The sequence below is a fragment of the Arachis hypogaea genome, chromosome 9 (assembly GCF_003086295.3).
Source record: "Arachis hypogaea cultivar Tifrunner chromosome 9, arahy.Tifrunner.gnm2.J5K5, whole genome shotgun sequence".
NCBI lineage: Eukaryota > Viridiplantae > Streptophyta > Magnoliopsida > Fabales > Fabaceae > Arachis > Arachis hypogaea.
In genome coordinates, this window is record NC_092044.1 from 93,902,489 (window position 1) to 93,920,067 (window position 17,579).

General features: G+C 33.0%; 1 protein-coding gene across 1 annotated transcript; it reads left to right on the top strand.

Moving 5' to 3' along the window:
* The first annotated feature begins 372 nt into the window (after positions 1–372).
* Positions 373–4,330, top strand: LOC112711244 (peroxisomal membrane protein PMP22). The gene is made up of 7 exons (XM_025763849.2): positions 373–1,236; positions 1,342–1,440; positions 1,858–1,959; positions 2,091–2,166; positions 2,995–3,065; positions 3,166–3,251; positions 3,991–4,330. The coding sequence occupies exons 1-7, from the start codon at positions 1,165–1,167 to the stop codon at positions 4,046–4,048; spliced, it is 564 nt and encodes a 187-aa protein (XP_025619634.1). The 5' UTR covers positions 373–1,164; the 3' UTR covers positions 4,049–4,330.
* Positions 4,331–17,579: the final 13,249 nt, after the last annotated feature.

The window sequence follows — 17,579 nt, forward strand, 5'->3', positions numbered from 1 at the left end:
TAATTATTTATATAATTAATATAAAAAATAATTTTTTATAATATAATATTATATAATTATATATAATATCATTTATCAAAATTAAATCCATTAAACGATTATCATATTTGTTTTAATAGAAACGCATGCTTAATAGATATTAATGGGAGGTAAGAAAATGTAGAAAGATGAGATTTAGGAGAATAATATAATTTTGAGAAAAGAATTTGAGGTATTAAAATTTTTTAATTTGGGGTTGATTTGATTTAATTTTATAAATTTATTATGTTAATTGTCAATGAAAATTATTAAGTATGTATTGTAGTATCACTTAATATGTTAAAATATATCACTTAACATGTTATATTAATAAATTATTCTTCTCACTCTCTCTCAGTCTTCGCTGAAGTAGCTAGCCACACTCTGCATGTGTCACGTGACTCACGTCTGACTTGCAGCTTCCTGGCTTTGCCACCAAACTCGTCCTTGTCATTCTACTTTTTTTTGGGTTTATTTTTTATTAAAAAATAAAAAATTTAATTATTTTATTAATTTTTATGATTTTATTAAATTTATAATTAAATTTTTATATATTTTTTAATTAAATTTTTAATTATAAATATTTTTTATTTATAAATAAATATTTAATTAGTTCTAATATTTTTTACACTAAAATAAATCAAATTTTTTAAATATATAGGCTCAACTAAAAAAAATTTAAATTGTATGAATAAGAATAACTTCCCTCCCTCTATACATAAGATTCATCTATGTCTTCATTCCATAGATTATTTTATAAAAATTATTTTATCCAATATAACTGCTTAAATTGTAACAAAGTAATTAGTAGTATATCTGAAAAATCAAAATTGAGATAAAGTATATATATATATATATAAAGAAAGAGAATAAAGTAATGAACCAACCAACAATAGCGTTTGTCTGCGTCAACCCTTTCAAATGTACATATCAGTCTTCCCAAATTTTGTGTTTGTGTTCCTGTCACTCTCACAGAGTCTTTTACAATTACAAGTACTATTGCTACGTTGGTTCAAATATTGTTTCCCTTAAATAAGGTTTCGTGCATAACAGAAACTACCAATTCCACGAACTCTGCTACAACCTCGGAGGCTCGGACGAACACACAAGAGAAACAGAAGATCCTTCCGAGGTTGATCAATCACCATGTCTGACATAGTCAACGTTGCTTGGAAGAAATATCTCCTTCAGCTTCAGCTCCACCCCCTCAGGACAAAGGTCACTTATTCATGTTCCTTCTTTTTTCTTTTTGCCCTTTTCAAAAGTTATCATCTTTGGTCTTCATGGATTCATGGGGTTGTTTAAAAATCCAACTTTTTTTAGGCAATTACTGCAGCATTTTTGGCTGGTTTTAGCGATGGAGTTGCACAGAAGATTGCTGGGGCTAAGAGGCTTCAGCTTAGAAGAATACTTCTCTTCATGGTATGCCCCCATTTCACTCTATATGGTTCTTCATTCATTCAATATGAGAAACAAGTATTTTGATTCCATTTAGATCTGGGGTTGATCCATGATCGGATCAAACTAGAAAAAAGGATCATGACTTTCTTGAAGACAACCAGAATTGAGAATTGAGTCTTTTCTCTTTTTCCCATTCCATGAACATCAACTGATGATTTGATCAGGCAATTAGAAATACTCCATCCGTTCCAAAATAACTGGTGTTTTGACCCTTTTGATGCACTGAAAAGTTAATGTTTGTGAACAGAATTTTTATGTTCCTATATATTGGTTTTACAATGTACTAAAATGGAGGTAGTAAATCTATATCTGCTTACTGTGCTGACTCTGATGGGATTTCTATGGACTGTGAAATTTAAAAGTGAAATTATTTTGCAGCTCTATGGTTTTGCATACTCTGGACCCTTTGGACATTTTCTCCACAAATTGATGGATAAAATCTTTAGGGGGAAGACAGGAAATGAAACTGTTGCAAAGAAGGTATATCTTTTAGCTTGTTTTATTGTCTGTTGTCTGGCCCTTTTTCACTTGTAGGTTGGTATTTTGCATTGTGTTTTGGTTCTATATTGTTAAAAAAAAATGCTCTAATTAGTAAAATTTCCTTCAATTAGGTGATCCTTGAACAGATAACTAGTTCCCCATGGAACAACTTTTTATTCATGATGTACTATGGCTTGGTTATAGAAGGTATGCTCATTGATTAAGTTAATTTTTCATTCTGAGTGTCTCAATCATCAATTTACACCGTGATTTTGAAATTTCAGAATATATTAGGATCAATTAGCATTCATTAGAATTATTGTGTATCATATGACTGTTGCGATTACAAGATGTTGAAAACTTATCACTACTTATTGTCACTCTTGTATTCCTATGAAGTTCAGCTATGTCAAAATCTTATGGTTAAATTTTGAAGTGTGGTAAACTGGTGATTGGTATGTAAGTACAGTGTCCTGATATGCAATTTATTACTTTGAAAAATTTATGCCTTCTATCTTAATTCTTCACCTCACTATAGTTTTCTGTTTGGTTGATGCTGAAAAGGAATTAATACTGTTTTCATTAAAGATCAAGAATGTATTTCGGTGCATCGGAAAGGGTGGTGTATTCTGCAACAGTAGTTTATTACTCTCTCCGTTATCTTTTGTCCATTACTGTGAAAATTTGGCACATCCTTGAATGAAGGTATCTGGATATAAATTGGATCCAAAAGCATTGATCTAAAGATGTACCAAATTTTCAAAGATAGATACATGGCAGTGGAGGGAGTATATATAAATAATCAAATGTTATTAACTTCAAAACATTAGTTGTTTCATTAATTCATGTAACTTCTTCTGAATTTCCTTCACAAAAACCTATTTGACATAAACTACAGGAATAGAAACCTCAAAGGCATCCTTGATTTGATAGAGAAACATGAACATTTCTTGTTCTATTGGTTTTCTTTTTATATATTGTTTCATATATTCTTCTACACTTGCGTAGCACTTAAAGTATGATTTTGGTCTGCAGGAAGATCATGGAGCACAGTCACGAACAAAGTTAAGAAGGACTACCCTGCTGTTCAGTTGACTGCATGGAGGGTATGGCAATTACAACATTTTTCTATTCTTCTGTTGATGGGATCACTTTGAATTTCTAAAAGTTTTGAATTCTGAAGTTATATTGGTTTTGATCTTACAGTTTTGGCCTATTGTTGGTTGGGTGAATTACCAGTATATACCTTTGCAGTTTCGTGTTATATTTCACAGCTTCGTTGCTTCCTGCTGGTGAGCTTCAACATCTTTCAGCATTCTAATATTTATCGTTACTCGTTCAAGATGAGTTCTTTCTGTCTCTCATTTGTTCCAAAATTTAATGAATAAGCTAACTTAGTTGATAATGCTGTATGTGAGTGATAGGTGTGCAGGGTGTTTGAAACCTGAAAAAATATAAAGAGTTTGGTTAAAAAGGCGAGTTTGATCATGAAAAATAGAACTCGAACTGAATTTAAAAAAAAAAATCAAATCAAATCTTATGTTCTGGAGGTCACTGAGAATGGAACATTTTTACTCATGTGATTAAATAGGCTTTTCTGTAACCAAGTTTGATAATAGTTGTAAAAGCAAGAGCAATAAAATTCACAATCAAACCATTTCTTACTTATGATTCCAAATTTAAATGCAATATGCTAGATATTTTTAGCAATAAAATCTGATGCCTAGAGCCTGGTTAAATCATGTTCAAATGCTACTGAGGTATTTCTTAGTCACTAAGATTTTAATTTTTATTATGGAGTGTCATAATAGGTTTTACCCCTCTAGATGAATGCCATAATTGCTTTTGTTTATTATATGCATCTCACTTATTAAACCAAGATATTTCTATACATTTAACCATGCTGGATTCTCCATCCTGTTTAGCATTGGCATTATTATCCTTTTAATCATTTTTCAAATTTTATCCAGCTTACACAATTTTAATGGTTGATGAGCCTCTTAGTTACTTTCTTTATGTTTCTTTCTTCAGGGCTATCTTTCTGAATCTGAAAGCAAGGTCTACACTAGCAACAATTAAAAAGGCTTAGGAGACAATAAAGCCTTCACTTTTTCTCACATTTGGGTTGAATTTTCTTTTTCCTTCCTATGTGAAGTGGGATAGGAGAAATCAGAAATCTCCCAGTTTTGTTAATAGGGCAGCATTCCTGGTTAATTTGCTTGACATATACCGTATCATTGTATCATTGTCAATTTCCATCTTAAGTCGGTCGCTATGAGTTAGTTAGTTGGTTGGTTAGACTTGGCGCGCACTTGCCAATCTTAATAAATAAAATCATCTGCTGGTGGTGGTGCAATGGGTTTCATTTTCATGGGCAATATGGTACAATATATTATAGATATCTCCATTCATGCACCCATATTATCTGATACACTTCATGCAATTTGTGTATAATACAATGATATAATGTTTGCTGGCATATTAGAATAGCCGACTTCACCTAATAGAACTAGACTTTGTTCTTAGTTTCAAATACAAACTCGTAAATTAAGATTATTGCATACATTTTGTAGTCAAACTTATGTGTAATTGTCAACTGTGCTTTTTTTTTTTTTTCAAAAATACTTTATTTGAAAAATGCTTACAATATTGTTTCTTATAATTGATTTTGTATTTAGTAATCCAGTAAATCCTTTTGTTGAACGAATTTGGATCTTCTAAAGTTTGAATTTTTACTTTAGAGAGTAAAGTGTAATCTTTTACTATTGAATGATTTTTCTTTCATATTTTTCTCTTGGTCTCACTTATGAAATAAATAGTGAAAAATTATACTTAACCCTTTAATGTGAAATTTAAAATTTAGAGGATTTAAATTCTTGTCAAACAGGCCAATTTGTGTAAAACAACTCCACCAATCTCTGAAGTATAAACGAAGCAGCCATAATGGCCCGTGAATGGTACATGAGAAGACAAGAAAGCCAGCCAAAAATGAATTTGACGCTTTTGAGTAAACTGTATTGAAATTTGTCCCTACACAATATGCTGATTTAGCTGCTCATGATTTCCTGAATTGGCTCCCGAGAAGTCTTGGGGGGTTTTTTCACTCAGGTGTGCATAATTTGGAGATGGAAAGTCATGGAAAGAATCAAGTTCTTTTATCTATCGGCTTCATGTTCTTCGGATTATCAAGCATTAGGGAATTTTAGTAGCCGGCTCCTCAATTAAGTCTTACTTTGGTATTTAAGATTGGCGATTTGTACTAATTTAATTTTTCAGATCCCAATTACTATAATTTAATCCTTGGAATTCAAAAAAGTACACCACATTAGTCACTGGTGTATTTTTCATCACCAGAATTCAATGTCATTAGTGACGTAGCCTAACCCTTACCACGTTGAACATATTAACAGCTAGCTGAGCTGGATTAAAAGTATAATTGCACTGATTTGGTCTTTTTTCTCCTTTTATAAATCACAAAACGTTTCTAATTTTTTTTCTTCCTTATCTTCTTCTAGCATTGTATTCTCAATCTCCCCCAAATTTCTAAAATTTTTGAGGATTTCAAAATCCAAATGATGTTAAGAAAATTCTTCAACGATATCAGGAGTTTGGAGATGACAGAGCTCCCCAACTACATCAAGCCCAAATTATCTCTAGATTACATCAAGAACTCTATTAACCGCGGTTTGGATAACTACTATACTAAGTACATCAAAATCAATTTTACTAATTCAGTCTACCATATTTGCTTAGGTGGGCATGGCTTTGTCCTACCTTGATAATCTTTCCGAGGAGCGCCACCACTACGAGCCCCTCAATCACGAGCGCGTCCTAAAAAGATTGGAAACAACTTATTGTGATTTAGGTTATAAAAGAGAAAAAAGGACCAAATTAGTTCAATTATACTTTTAATCCAACTCAACTAGCCATTAATATGTTCAGCAGCGTGGTAAGGGTTAAGCCACGTCATTAACGACATTAAGTTTTGGTAGCGAAAAATACACGAGGTACTAATGTGGTATATTTTTTAAAAATTGGTGGACTAAATTATAGCAATTAAAATCTCATATTCTAAAACAGTACAACTCATCTATTTCAAAGACGAAAGTGAGGCTTAACTCCCGACTCTTCTCTTATAGTAAGTGGCCTTCTTTCCATCTTTTCAATTTGTGAGTTTGCCAACTTACTTAAAAATGATGCCTTTAGAAGAAAAAAGGGAGAAAGCAAGGTCAAAAACAGAGAAGAACACCACATCAGATGGCACCCTCCACCACACAATTGGGTAACTTTAAATACTGATGGGTCAAGAAATAATGAATTGAAGAAAGCAAGTTGTGGAAGCCTCTTGAGGAATGAAAATGGAAAATGGCTTGGAGAATTTTCTTATTTTATTGGTGATTGCACAGCTGAGTTGTGGGGTATTGACCAAGGCCTCAAATTGGCATAGACTTTGGGACTAAAGAAGGTCAAAGTAGAATGTGATTCTAAAGCAGTGATTGAAATTCTAAATAGTGAGAAAAACTTATCCAATCATCCAAATAGTATGATTAGAAACATCAATGCTTGGAGAGTTAAAGATTGGAATATTTGTTTTGTAAATATTTATAGAAAAAGTAATAGAGGTATCGATTGCCTCGCTCGCAAAGGCTTAGAGCTAGAACCAGGATTACACTTTTGGGATACACCTCCTAGAGAAATTGTGAGCATCCTTTTTGATGATGAAAAATGGGTTTCTTTGCCCCATTTAGTTTGTAATTAGGTCTTTTTTCTGGATTTTAGCCCCGTCTTAATACAAAAAAAATTCCTCTTCCTCTATGGGCTAAATGGAATTTTTTATATTTAAATAAAAAAATTTTTGTTTACCCAAATAAATATACAAAAATATATTATTTTGTTCATTTATTTATATTTTTACGATTAAAAAAAACAAAAAAATGCACTTTCGCACTTAGTGCCTGTAAAAACAAGGTAAAATTTTCACTCATTTTCATTCTCCACGTCAACAAAAAAAATCTCCTATTTTCGAGTTCTTTATCCGTGAAAATTGTAACGCCCTAAGTTTTTATTTCTAACATGCTGTTTTTCAAAAATTTATTTTTGATAATTAGTTTTATTTTGATGAGCCGGTTCTGAAATTCAAAAATAAAATAAATAATAATGTAATATTATTATGTTATTATTTTATTTTACATGCTAAAATAGAGTTTCGATAATAATAGTATTATTTGGTTGGATATCTGCCGAAATAAGTAAATATCGGTATTTTTTGATGAACTTAAAATTGCTAATGTTTTATCATATATTTTATTTCTTCTAATCATTATGTTACTAATGTCATTTATATTAGTAGCCTATATATATTTATCCCTATATGTATTATTACTTGTGTGTTTAATACATCTAATCTTCGTATTTATCCGTTTAAGATATTTGTAATTTGAACCGTTGCCGTTGACACCTAATCACCCTTAATCACCATTAATCACTCCATCCTCATACATGACCGAACCAGAGAGAGAGAGAGAGAGAGAGAGAGAGAGAGAGAGAGAGAGAGGGGAGGGGAGGGGAGGGGAGGGGAGGGAGAGGGAGAGGGAGAGGGAGAGGAGAGAGAGAGTAATCACTCCATCCTCATACATGACCGAACCACAGAGAGAGAGAGAGAGAGAGAGAGAGGGAGAGGGAGAGGGAGAGGGAGAGGGAGAGGGAGAGGGAGAGGGAGAAGGAGAGAGAGAGAGAGTAATCACTCCATCCTCATACATGACCGAACCACAGAGAGAGAGAGAGAGAGAGAGAGAGAGAGAGAGAGTTCTTAAGATCTGTAGCTCCAATAAAAAATAGAGAGAGAGAGACTACGAAATCTTCGACCTTCCGAGCTTGATTTCTTGAGATCCGTAACTCCAATAAAAAATCTAATATGATTAAAGTGTTCGTATCTTCCTCTTCTTCACGTTGATGTCACTTTTATTCGGGAGAAATCGACAGTGAAGTTTTCTCTCCTAATGATGATTCGGCCGAGTTGAAGCATTAATTAGAAGAAGTAGCCGATTTTTGATATTTTCTTCTTCAATTTCTCGTTCAAAAGCCTTCTCTAGGGCTTCGATTGTTGTAATTCTCATACAGAGGAAGGAATTGATAATTTTGTAATAATTAAGTGTTCTAAATGTGTAATTCTTGGTTTGATCATTATCGTTTGAAGTTGATTAAGTTTATGCCTGATTTTTGTTAAAATATTGATTATTTCTTTAAGTATATGGTTGGCCATTGAGACCAGTCAGGAACCAAGATGATTGTTGATGATTTTGGGGCTGGTATTAAGTCTGATCTTGATAAAAATTGATGAGAATTTATGGTTGAAAAGTTAAAGTAAAAATTGTGAAAAATCGGTAACCGTAAAGTTCGAAAACGGTTTTAAAATCAAGTATATGTTTTAAAAGATCATAAGAGAAGGTTTTGATTTTAAGGAGTGTTTGTCACCAACACTAAATTATTTTTAAGAATAAAAATATAATTGGATAAAAGATCGAGGTTGAAAATAGTAATATAAATTTTGGAGGTATTTTGAATAATAAATAAAAGTTTAGGAGTGAAACGGATATTTTATAAAAGTTTAGGATTACTTTTAGAAATATGAAGTTAAATTAGTGATTTTATAAAATGTTGGGTTAAAAATAAAAATAATTAAAAGCTTGTAGTTAAAACATCGTTTCTAAAAGTTTAAAGATAATTCTTTAATAAACTAGTTTTTGATATCAAAATAAAAGTATTAATATTAATACTCTTTCATTATTATTATTATTATCATACTAATTTAATTATTACTCATTTTATTAAAGATATTATTTTATTAAATAAGAAAAGAGAGGTAAAACAATTATAATTTCTAAAACTTTAGAAAGACAAAGTTAAGTTAAGAATCTTATGATTTTCCTCTTATAAAGATTCTCCTTTTATAACACATATAGGAAAAGGCGAGGAAGAGTGTGAAAATAATTTGAGATATTGAAAGCAAGAAAGAAAAAGAGTGAAGAAAGAAAGTAAATGATTAAAAAGATCTCTACCACAGGAGAGTAGAGAACAAAGATAAAAAGACTCTAAAAGATTGTCTATCACATGAGAGCAGATGCAACCTTGTTTGGACCTTAATGCCAAATGTAATGTGGATGCCCATAGAATACATTGCTTTTCCAGACATATATGAGTACCCCGGGTGCTACACCAGTAAGACCCTAAATTTTTGAAAATTAAATAATTAGCTATTTATAAGCTAATATATTATATTGAGATGTAATTTTTAAAAAAATTATTTTTTAACAAAAATAATTAAATACAATTTTATGATTATTGAAGTTTAATTTAATTATTATTTATTTTATTAAATTTAAATTATTTAACAAAAAATAATTTAATAAAAAAATAAAATTAATTATTATTATTATTATTATTATTATTATTATTATTATTATTATTATTATTATTATTATTATTATTATTATTCTTTGAATAACACTATTACCTAATAATATTTAACCCATCATTCCTCATGACCGAAAGCTTAGGAAAACTAAATGAGATCAAGCCAAACTGGCTTGTGTACCTATATATATATATATATATATATATAAAGGTGACACCTAATCACCCTTTCTTTATCCAAATCTTTATTGACTTTGATTTTATATATATATATATATATATATATATATATATATATATATATATATATATATAGGTGACACCTAATCACCCTTTTTTTATCCAAATTTTTATTGACTTTGATTTCGTATAGAGGTAGGGGATTTAGTTTATTTTAAAATTAACTGTTTTAATTTACGAATGCCATTGAAGTTTAGTGAGTAACCACAAATAATTTATAAATGTCTTGTTTTGATTAATTGACGAAATTGAGATTGTTAGTGATTGTGATTGTGATTGAATGTGATGAAATTGTGTTGAGATTGATTTGTGGTTGTGTTTGAGATTGTGGTTGTTGATATTGGTTTATAACTAATTAGGTTTGGGTTTGAGAAGGGTTAAAGGATTTAAAGTCTAATTACTAAATCAATTTTCTTGAAACCTGAATTTTAGGATAAAAATAGTAGTTTTGAAAACGAACTAGTAATTTGATAGTGAACGAAATTGTATAAGGTTAAAGGTTGATTTTTGGGAAATTAATTGTAACTTTTGATGTTGGATTGGGCTACTTTTAAAGAATGGTTGATGGAAATTATGAGTTTTATCTGATGAAAGGATGTTAGTCAATAAACTAATTTATGATGAGATGATTATTGAGAATCTGCTGTTGTGATAATTATTGGTAAAGGATAGGTGAATTATTGAGAAAGAGGAAACCGTAAGGGTGGTTAAGCCCGAATTTTAGAGGAAATGCTGCCAAATTTTTTATAAAAGTCTAAGACTTTACTTAAAGTGTTATTTAAAAGCAAATCTGATTTAAGAAAATTATTTGTTTTTGATTTATTATGAAAAGAGTCTTGTTTTCAAATTAATTTATTAAAAAAGGTATAATATTTTAAACTCAATCTTTTAAAAAGGGATTTTACTTTAAGTTATGTTTTGAGTTCGGTTTGATAAAAAAGAAAAGAAGAAGAACGGAAAGTAAAAAAAAAAAAGAGAGATAGTTAAAGGAATTTCTGTCACAAAAGAGTAGAGAACAAAGATTAAAGAAATATATGAATTAAAGGAATGTCTGCCACAGGAGAGCAGATGTGACATTGTTTGGGCCTTAGTGCCAAACGTAAAGTGGGGACGCCCACGCACTGAGAACTATTTTCCAGATGTACGCTTATTGATTTGAAAAGTCACAATGTATGTGGCCTAGCCGTACGACTTAAAGTCACATTGTATGCAGCCTAGTCGTACGACTTATAAGCATACTGTATGCATCTGGAAAGCCATATCTGGGACTTGTGCCCGGGTAATGTCGGGAGCGGGTAGGCAACCGACACATGAGCTCATGGCCTGCGTTAGGAATAGACATGCATCATCATTGTTTGCATATTTGCATTTGATTGTGTTTGCTTATCTTGTCTCTCTGTGATTGTACTATTTGTCTTATTACTATTTGCTTGTGTGTTGATCTATTTCCTGTGTTATTAGTTTGTATATTGAGGTGACTGAGAACTGAGGTTGTGATTGAGATTTGTCTTAAGTCCAAAAATTTAAAGAAGGTAATTAATTATATAAAGTAATAAAAAAGAATATTTTCAAAAGGTTTGATAAAAATATAGTTTTATTGAGTAAAGTTAATTATTTGCATTTTATTTCATTACTTTTATGGCATTTCCATTCCCTACTGAGAACGCATGGTTTGTTCTCACCCTAAAGTCTTCCACCCTTTCAGTGACACAAGTTCGAAGACTCAGTTTGAAGTTGTAGGCGATTATTAGTCTTATTTGAGTTAAGTTTATGCATTGAGTCGCTTTCCTAGAATTCCCTCGCCTTTGTTAGTTAAGATTTCATTTTATGCAGAGGGATATGAGTTGTATCTGAGTTTCATTTGAATTCTTTTGTATGATATTTACTATTATTAATAACTATATGACTAGTATTTCTTGGGGATCTTTGATAAATAATTTTAATTAATAAAAATAAAATTTTTCGACTTTTTCTTAAAAATTGAACGCGGAGTCGACTAAAGGCTCAGTATTAAATAGTAAATACGAAAAACAGGTCAGTAATGCCTCATTTTTTGTACGATCATGACGTGCCGAAAGTTATGGTGTTACAACGCCTATGAGTCGAAGTTTATTTATAGAGGTTTATGACAGACATACATGAGCACTAGAAGTGCTGCGCTTGTAAGACAAGAATTTCTTACAGAGGTTATGCTATAACGTGCTTAGTCTGGGACTAAGCTTTGGAAAAGCCATATCTAACCAAGGTGTTGGATTACATCGGGAGCGGAAGAAATCAATTGATGAGCTCATTACCTGCACTAGGAACAGACATACATCATATTGTTTACGCATATTTTCTATGAGATGCATTATATGTGATTATGTGTGTACTATGCTTAATTCCTATGTTCTCTAAACATTGAGTTGGTTGTGCTATGTTGATTATTGTTGATGGCTAAGTATATAATTAAATGAATCTAACTAGCTACCCCAATCTTTACTAAGGACTTTCCAGTTCTTAACCCTTCTTTTCCCCCTTTAGATGGAGACGGGAGTGATCTTCTATGAGCTTCATTACCCATGGACCCCGTCGGCTTAGAATTTTTCTTCTCGTTTAGAGAAATAACCTTCGTTGCAAGTATAGTTCCAAACCGACAAATAACACTCAATCAAAGTTTAATTTTTGTTTGTCACAAATTCAACCCAATAAAAATAACCGAGAGTATTGCTCCAGGTCGTTCTCCCTAAGAATTACAATCGAGTGCTCAATTATTGGTTATGAGGTTCACAAAGGTGGGTTGATGATAAAATAGGAAATTAAATGGCAAGAAATTTAAATGAAACAACTAAAGATAACAGTTAATAAAGAGAGGCATTCATGGCAAGGATTGAGAATTAAGGTTTTCTATTCTAGTCATTAATCATAATACAATAATTATCAAGAGCTAATCCTATTTTGTTATCTTCACATCGGAAGAAAGTCAAATAAGCCTAGTTATTCCCAATCCATAAGTAATGTTAATGGAAATAAGATTAACTAATCACTCTAGATCACCAATCTAAATTGGGTATTAATGACTTAAGATTGCCTAATTTCTCTTTCCAAGTCAAGAATGCTCAAAATCTACTCTAAAACCCAACCAAGAATTTTGTCAAATACTTGGAAGGTACAAAATAAAAGTATGGTAAAATGACAAGAAATATAAATTCTACTAGGGGTGTGCATGAGACGGGTGAAACCGGGTTTGACGTGATCCAGACCCGGCCTGAAATATGTACCGGGCCCATTTATGAGACCCGAACCCAACCTTAGACCCGATGAAATCTATACTCTTTCGGGCCACAACTATACCAGGTGAAAACCGAGTGAAAATCGGGCTATTAACACTACCTTACCTTCTCTAAAATTAAAACATAACCACAATCAATACTAATATTGCCTAATAGTACTAAATATTTAAGTCAATACAAACAACACAATATTATGCATTAGTCTTAAAGTCTTATGCATTCTAAATATAAAACATTAACTTAGCCTTATAATAACTAATAAAACAAAATATTAAAGTTTACAAAACAATAATTCCACATGAATAACCATCATCTATCAATAGCCATTAATGTTGTCAACTTGTTCCTTGCGATGTGGATACATTAGTGAAACCTACAAAACATATAAAGTTACTCATTTTTCATGTAAAAGATTATTACTTGAAATAAATAAGTCACAAATAATAAAAATATCATAAATGTAACTTTAACAAGCTTCTGACTGCTGTCAAATAAATCAAATTCTTGATCTCCATCTATTTGTTTAGAAGGGCACAACCAACTTTGAGTGCATATCAAAGCTTCAGCCATTAATGGTGACAAAGAGCTACGGAAGATATCAACCACACGTCCACCAGTGCTAAAGCATGATTCAGAAGCAACAGTTGAAGCTGGAATACCTAAGATGTCACGGGCTATAAGAGAAAGAATTCTGTTGAAGCATTCACTTTCCACCAAGTCAATATATCAAAATTCTCATCTTCTACAGTATCCTCGGCCAAATATCTCTCTACATCTGACTTGCTATCTGCATTAGCCATCTCTCTTTTTTATTTTTTTCACATATTCACTCTATTTTCAGAAACGCCCTTGGCACCAGCTGAGACTTTAATATTGTCATAAAAAACCTCTCTAGATGAATCTCCACCAGCATTCCTCCCTTTATCATCGGTAACCTCTTTTTCATAAAACTTATGCAACGTGTCTAATGTGAGTTTAACAAAACCAGTCATGCTAGTAGACACTTCTTTGTTATAAACATCCTCCAAGCACCAACAGAGATAATCTAGTTTGTACCGACGATCCAATACAACAGCAACAAGTAACAATGGATTAAATTTGTCAACCGGGCCCCAATATTTATCATATTTATGTTTCATAGAACATGCCATGCTTCCTAACAATTCAGAATGATTTTAGTTCCAAGATGTTAATTGAGAAGCAATAGATGCAATTTCATGAAAATATTTGTTTGATGTAACATGCAAAGAAGATGAGAAATTCAAAGTTATCTCATAGAATATTCTCAAAAACTCAATAAATAATCTAGCATGTTGCCAATCAAGTGGTATTGGTGGACCAACTTTCTTTTTTCCCCCACTATCCTCTCTAAACGATCTAAAAAATCAGGTTCTTGATCATAAAGTCTATCAAAAGCTTTTTCAAATTTCTCGACATGTTCCAACATTAGATAGGTAGAATTCCACCTAGTTGGAACATCCAAGCACCTTTAGATTCAATTAACTCAGCCTAAATGCAATCTTTCAATTTCTTAGTCCTGTAAGAAGAATACCTAACATACCTAACAACATTTCTAATGCTTTCAATTGAAGTTTGTTACTCTTTAATTCCTTCGTTCACTATCAAATTAAGAACATGAGTACAGCATCTCACATGCATATACTTTCCTCCACACACAAACCCACTACTTGCACCTAATTTCCTTTAAAGATAAGTAATAGCTCCATCATTCGAAGTTGCATTATCTACTGTGATTGTGAAAACTTTTTCAATTCCCCACTCTCAAGCATTTCTTGATTTCTCTTCCTACCGTATCACCCTTGGGTTCTCAATTTGACAGAAATTTATAATCCTCTTTTGTAACTTCCATTCGTTATCAACAAAATGTGCAGTCAAGCTCATATAATTATAATTTTGATTTGATGTCCAGCAATTTTTTGTCAAACAAATCCGAGCACATGACTTTGCCAACCATTCTTTTAGCTTTTTCTTCTCATCTAAATAAAGTTGAAAGCAATCTCTTGAGACTGTCCACCTAGATGGTACCATAAATCTTGGTTCAAAACGATTTAATATCTTGCAAAACCCAATCCCCCCAACAACTTTAAATGGCATTTCATCTAGTACGACAAACTCAGCTACAAACTTCTTACAATCTTCCAAGTTATAACTCTTAAAGGTTTTGCATAGATCCTCTTCTTCCTCAATTTTGGGCATAGAGCCATGAAGTGTCCCCTTCTTTCCCGCTTTAGTAAATATCCACTTATGAGCACACTTTAAGTGTTTGTTTAGAGAACTTGTGCCCTGTTTAGTAGGATGACAATCGTATTTTTTCTGACAATGATTACATTTGGCTTGGTGTTATCCCTTTGTCTCAGTCAACGAAGTTTAGTAAAACAATGCCAAACATACGATTTCTTTCCCCTATGAGAAGCTTTTGGATTCTCAATGTTTGTATCCTTATCTTCTTCATTAACTTGTGATTTAGCAGGAGTTGTGGCGGTATCAATAGCAGAAGCAGCAGAATTTTCTACTTCAATTTCTATTGTTTTATTTTTCTCAGTCATAAAGATAGAAACCTTATAATAATTCATGAAGAACAAAACAATAATCAACTAAACAGTAAACTGAATGAAACAATAATCAACTAAACAAATTACAAAAAAATCAGTCAATACCATACGCATCAACATCTCTAAATTCACAATAATAAACAATCAATACCCACACCCTTAATCAGAATTCTAATAATCAAAATCAACACCCACATCCCTAAATTCACAAATTTTTATAATCAAATTATCAAAATCCCTAATCCCTAATCAGAATATTAATTAAATAACAAAATTAATTGTTTACCTGAGAAGAAGACCAGAGAAGAGAGCGGAGCAAAATGAGCAGGACTAGTAGAGAAGCAGAGAAGAAGACGACCGGGCCAAGCACATAAATGTCACGTCACCGAGAAGCAGGGCAGCACCGTCGTCAGTCGAACAAAGAGCTTCGCCAGAGACTGGGTAGTGGGGTGAGACTGCGTAGTGCGTGCTTGCTGGGAAGACGAGGACGAAATAGCAGGCGTCGGGCGACTGCGTGGTGCGTGCTTGCTAGGAGTGCGTCATGTTTGGCTGCATGCTGGGAGACTAAGAGTGAGCCGTGGGGAGAGAAGATGAGGTCAGCGATCACTGGGTCAGCATCGGCCGTCGGAAGTGGCGAAGTGGAGACAGCTGAACTGGGGAGTGGGGAGTGGGGAGTGGGGACTAAGGACTGGGGGAGTGAGGTTGAATCATGAATGGCTGAGGGAGGCAGTGAAATCTGAAAGCGTTGATGCCCACATGCCCTAGCCTCTATTCCTGTGATTCAAATTGTATACGCATTATTGAGTTACCGGGCCGCCGGGCCGGGTCTGGGTGACCCGAGCCATGGCCCGGTCCTGGTTTCACTAATTTCCAAGATTTCATTTTCTTCTCCTGGGTCAACCCCGGGTCTCTTCGGGCCGGGGTCTTGATGGCCCAAAATTCTTTGGGCCCGGGCCGGACTGGACCGTGCACACCCCTAAATTCTACAACTACCCAAAGTAAGAAAATAACAATAGAAATTCAATTAAATATTAAAGAAACCTAAAACATAAATTGCATTAAAGGAAAGTGAAATTAACAAGGGTTCATATAATATCAAAATAACAAAATAAAGAGAATAACAAAATAAAACTAAGAGAGATGAGATGTGATAACAAGAATTTGTAAGAAAAATTAAACCAAGACAAGAATTAAAACCTAAATCTAGAGAGTTAACATAATCTATCCTAATTCTAGAGAGAAGAGGGAGCTTCTCTCTCTAGAAAACTACCCTAAAACATATTTCTAACCTAATCTAATTGCTCCTCCCTTTCTTCTTCTTGAATTTTGCATCAAATAGTTTCAGAAATGAGTTGGACTTGGGCCTGTATGGCTCAGAAATCGCCCCCAGCGTTTTCACTTTAACGAGGTCACGTGACACTTGTCACGCGTGCGCATGGGTGACGCGTGCGCATCGCTGGTAGATTTTCTCCTCACGCATACGCGTGGTTGATGCGTGTGCGTGGCCTTGAATCCACCAAATCCTTATTTCTTCATGAATTCTCCACTTTGCATGCTTTTCTCTTCACTTTTTCCATCGAATCCTTTTCTTTTAAGCTTGAAATCACTCAACACATATATCAAGGCATCGAATGAAATTAAAGTAAATTAAATTTAGCTATTTTGAGGCCTAAAAAACATGTTTTTAACTCTTAAGCACAAATTAGGAGAATTTCACAAAACATGCTATTTCATTGAATAAATGTGAGATAAATTGATAAAATCCCCTAAATTCAACACAAGATAAACCACAAAATTGGGGTTTATCAAACCCAACGCATCATACTTTTTATGTAGTGGTAGCCGAGCCTCGAGTACATATATATGTATTACATAATCACCGCTTTCAGCACCCGATAAACACTCCCCACTTCGATCTTGATGCACCATATGAGTTTTCGCTATCATGACTTCACCCGAATGCAGCTTACCACCCTTTTCTGGATGGACCTGGACTTTTTCATCCAGCACAGCCAGAGGATCAAGTAGTCCCACAACCTATCCAAGTTGAGTAGTATGTTCCTGCACCTCAACCTGATGGGGACCTTCCTTCCGAGCTGATTGCATCACTTTTGTCGAGGGT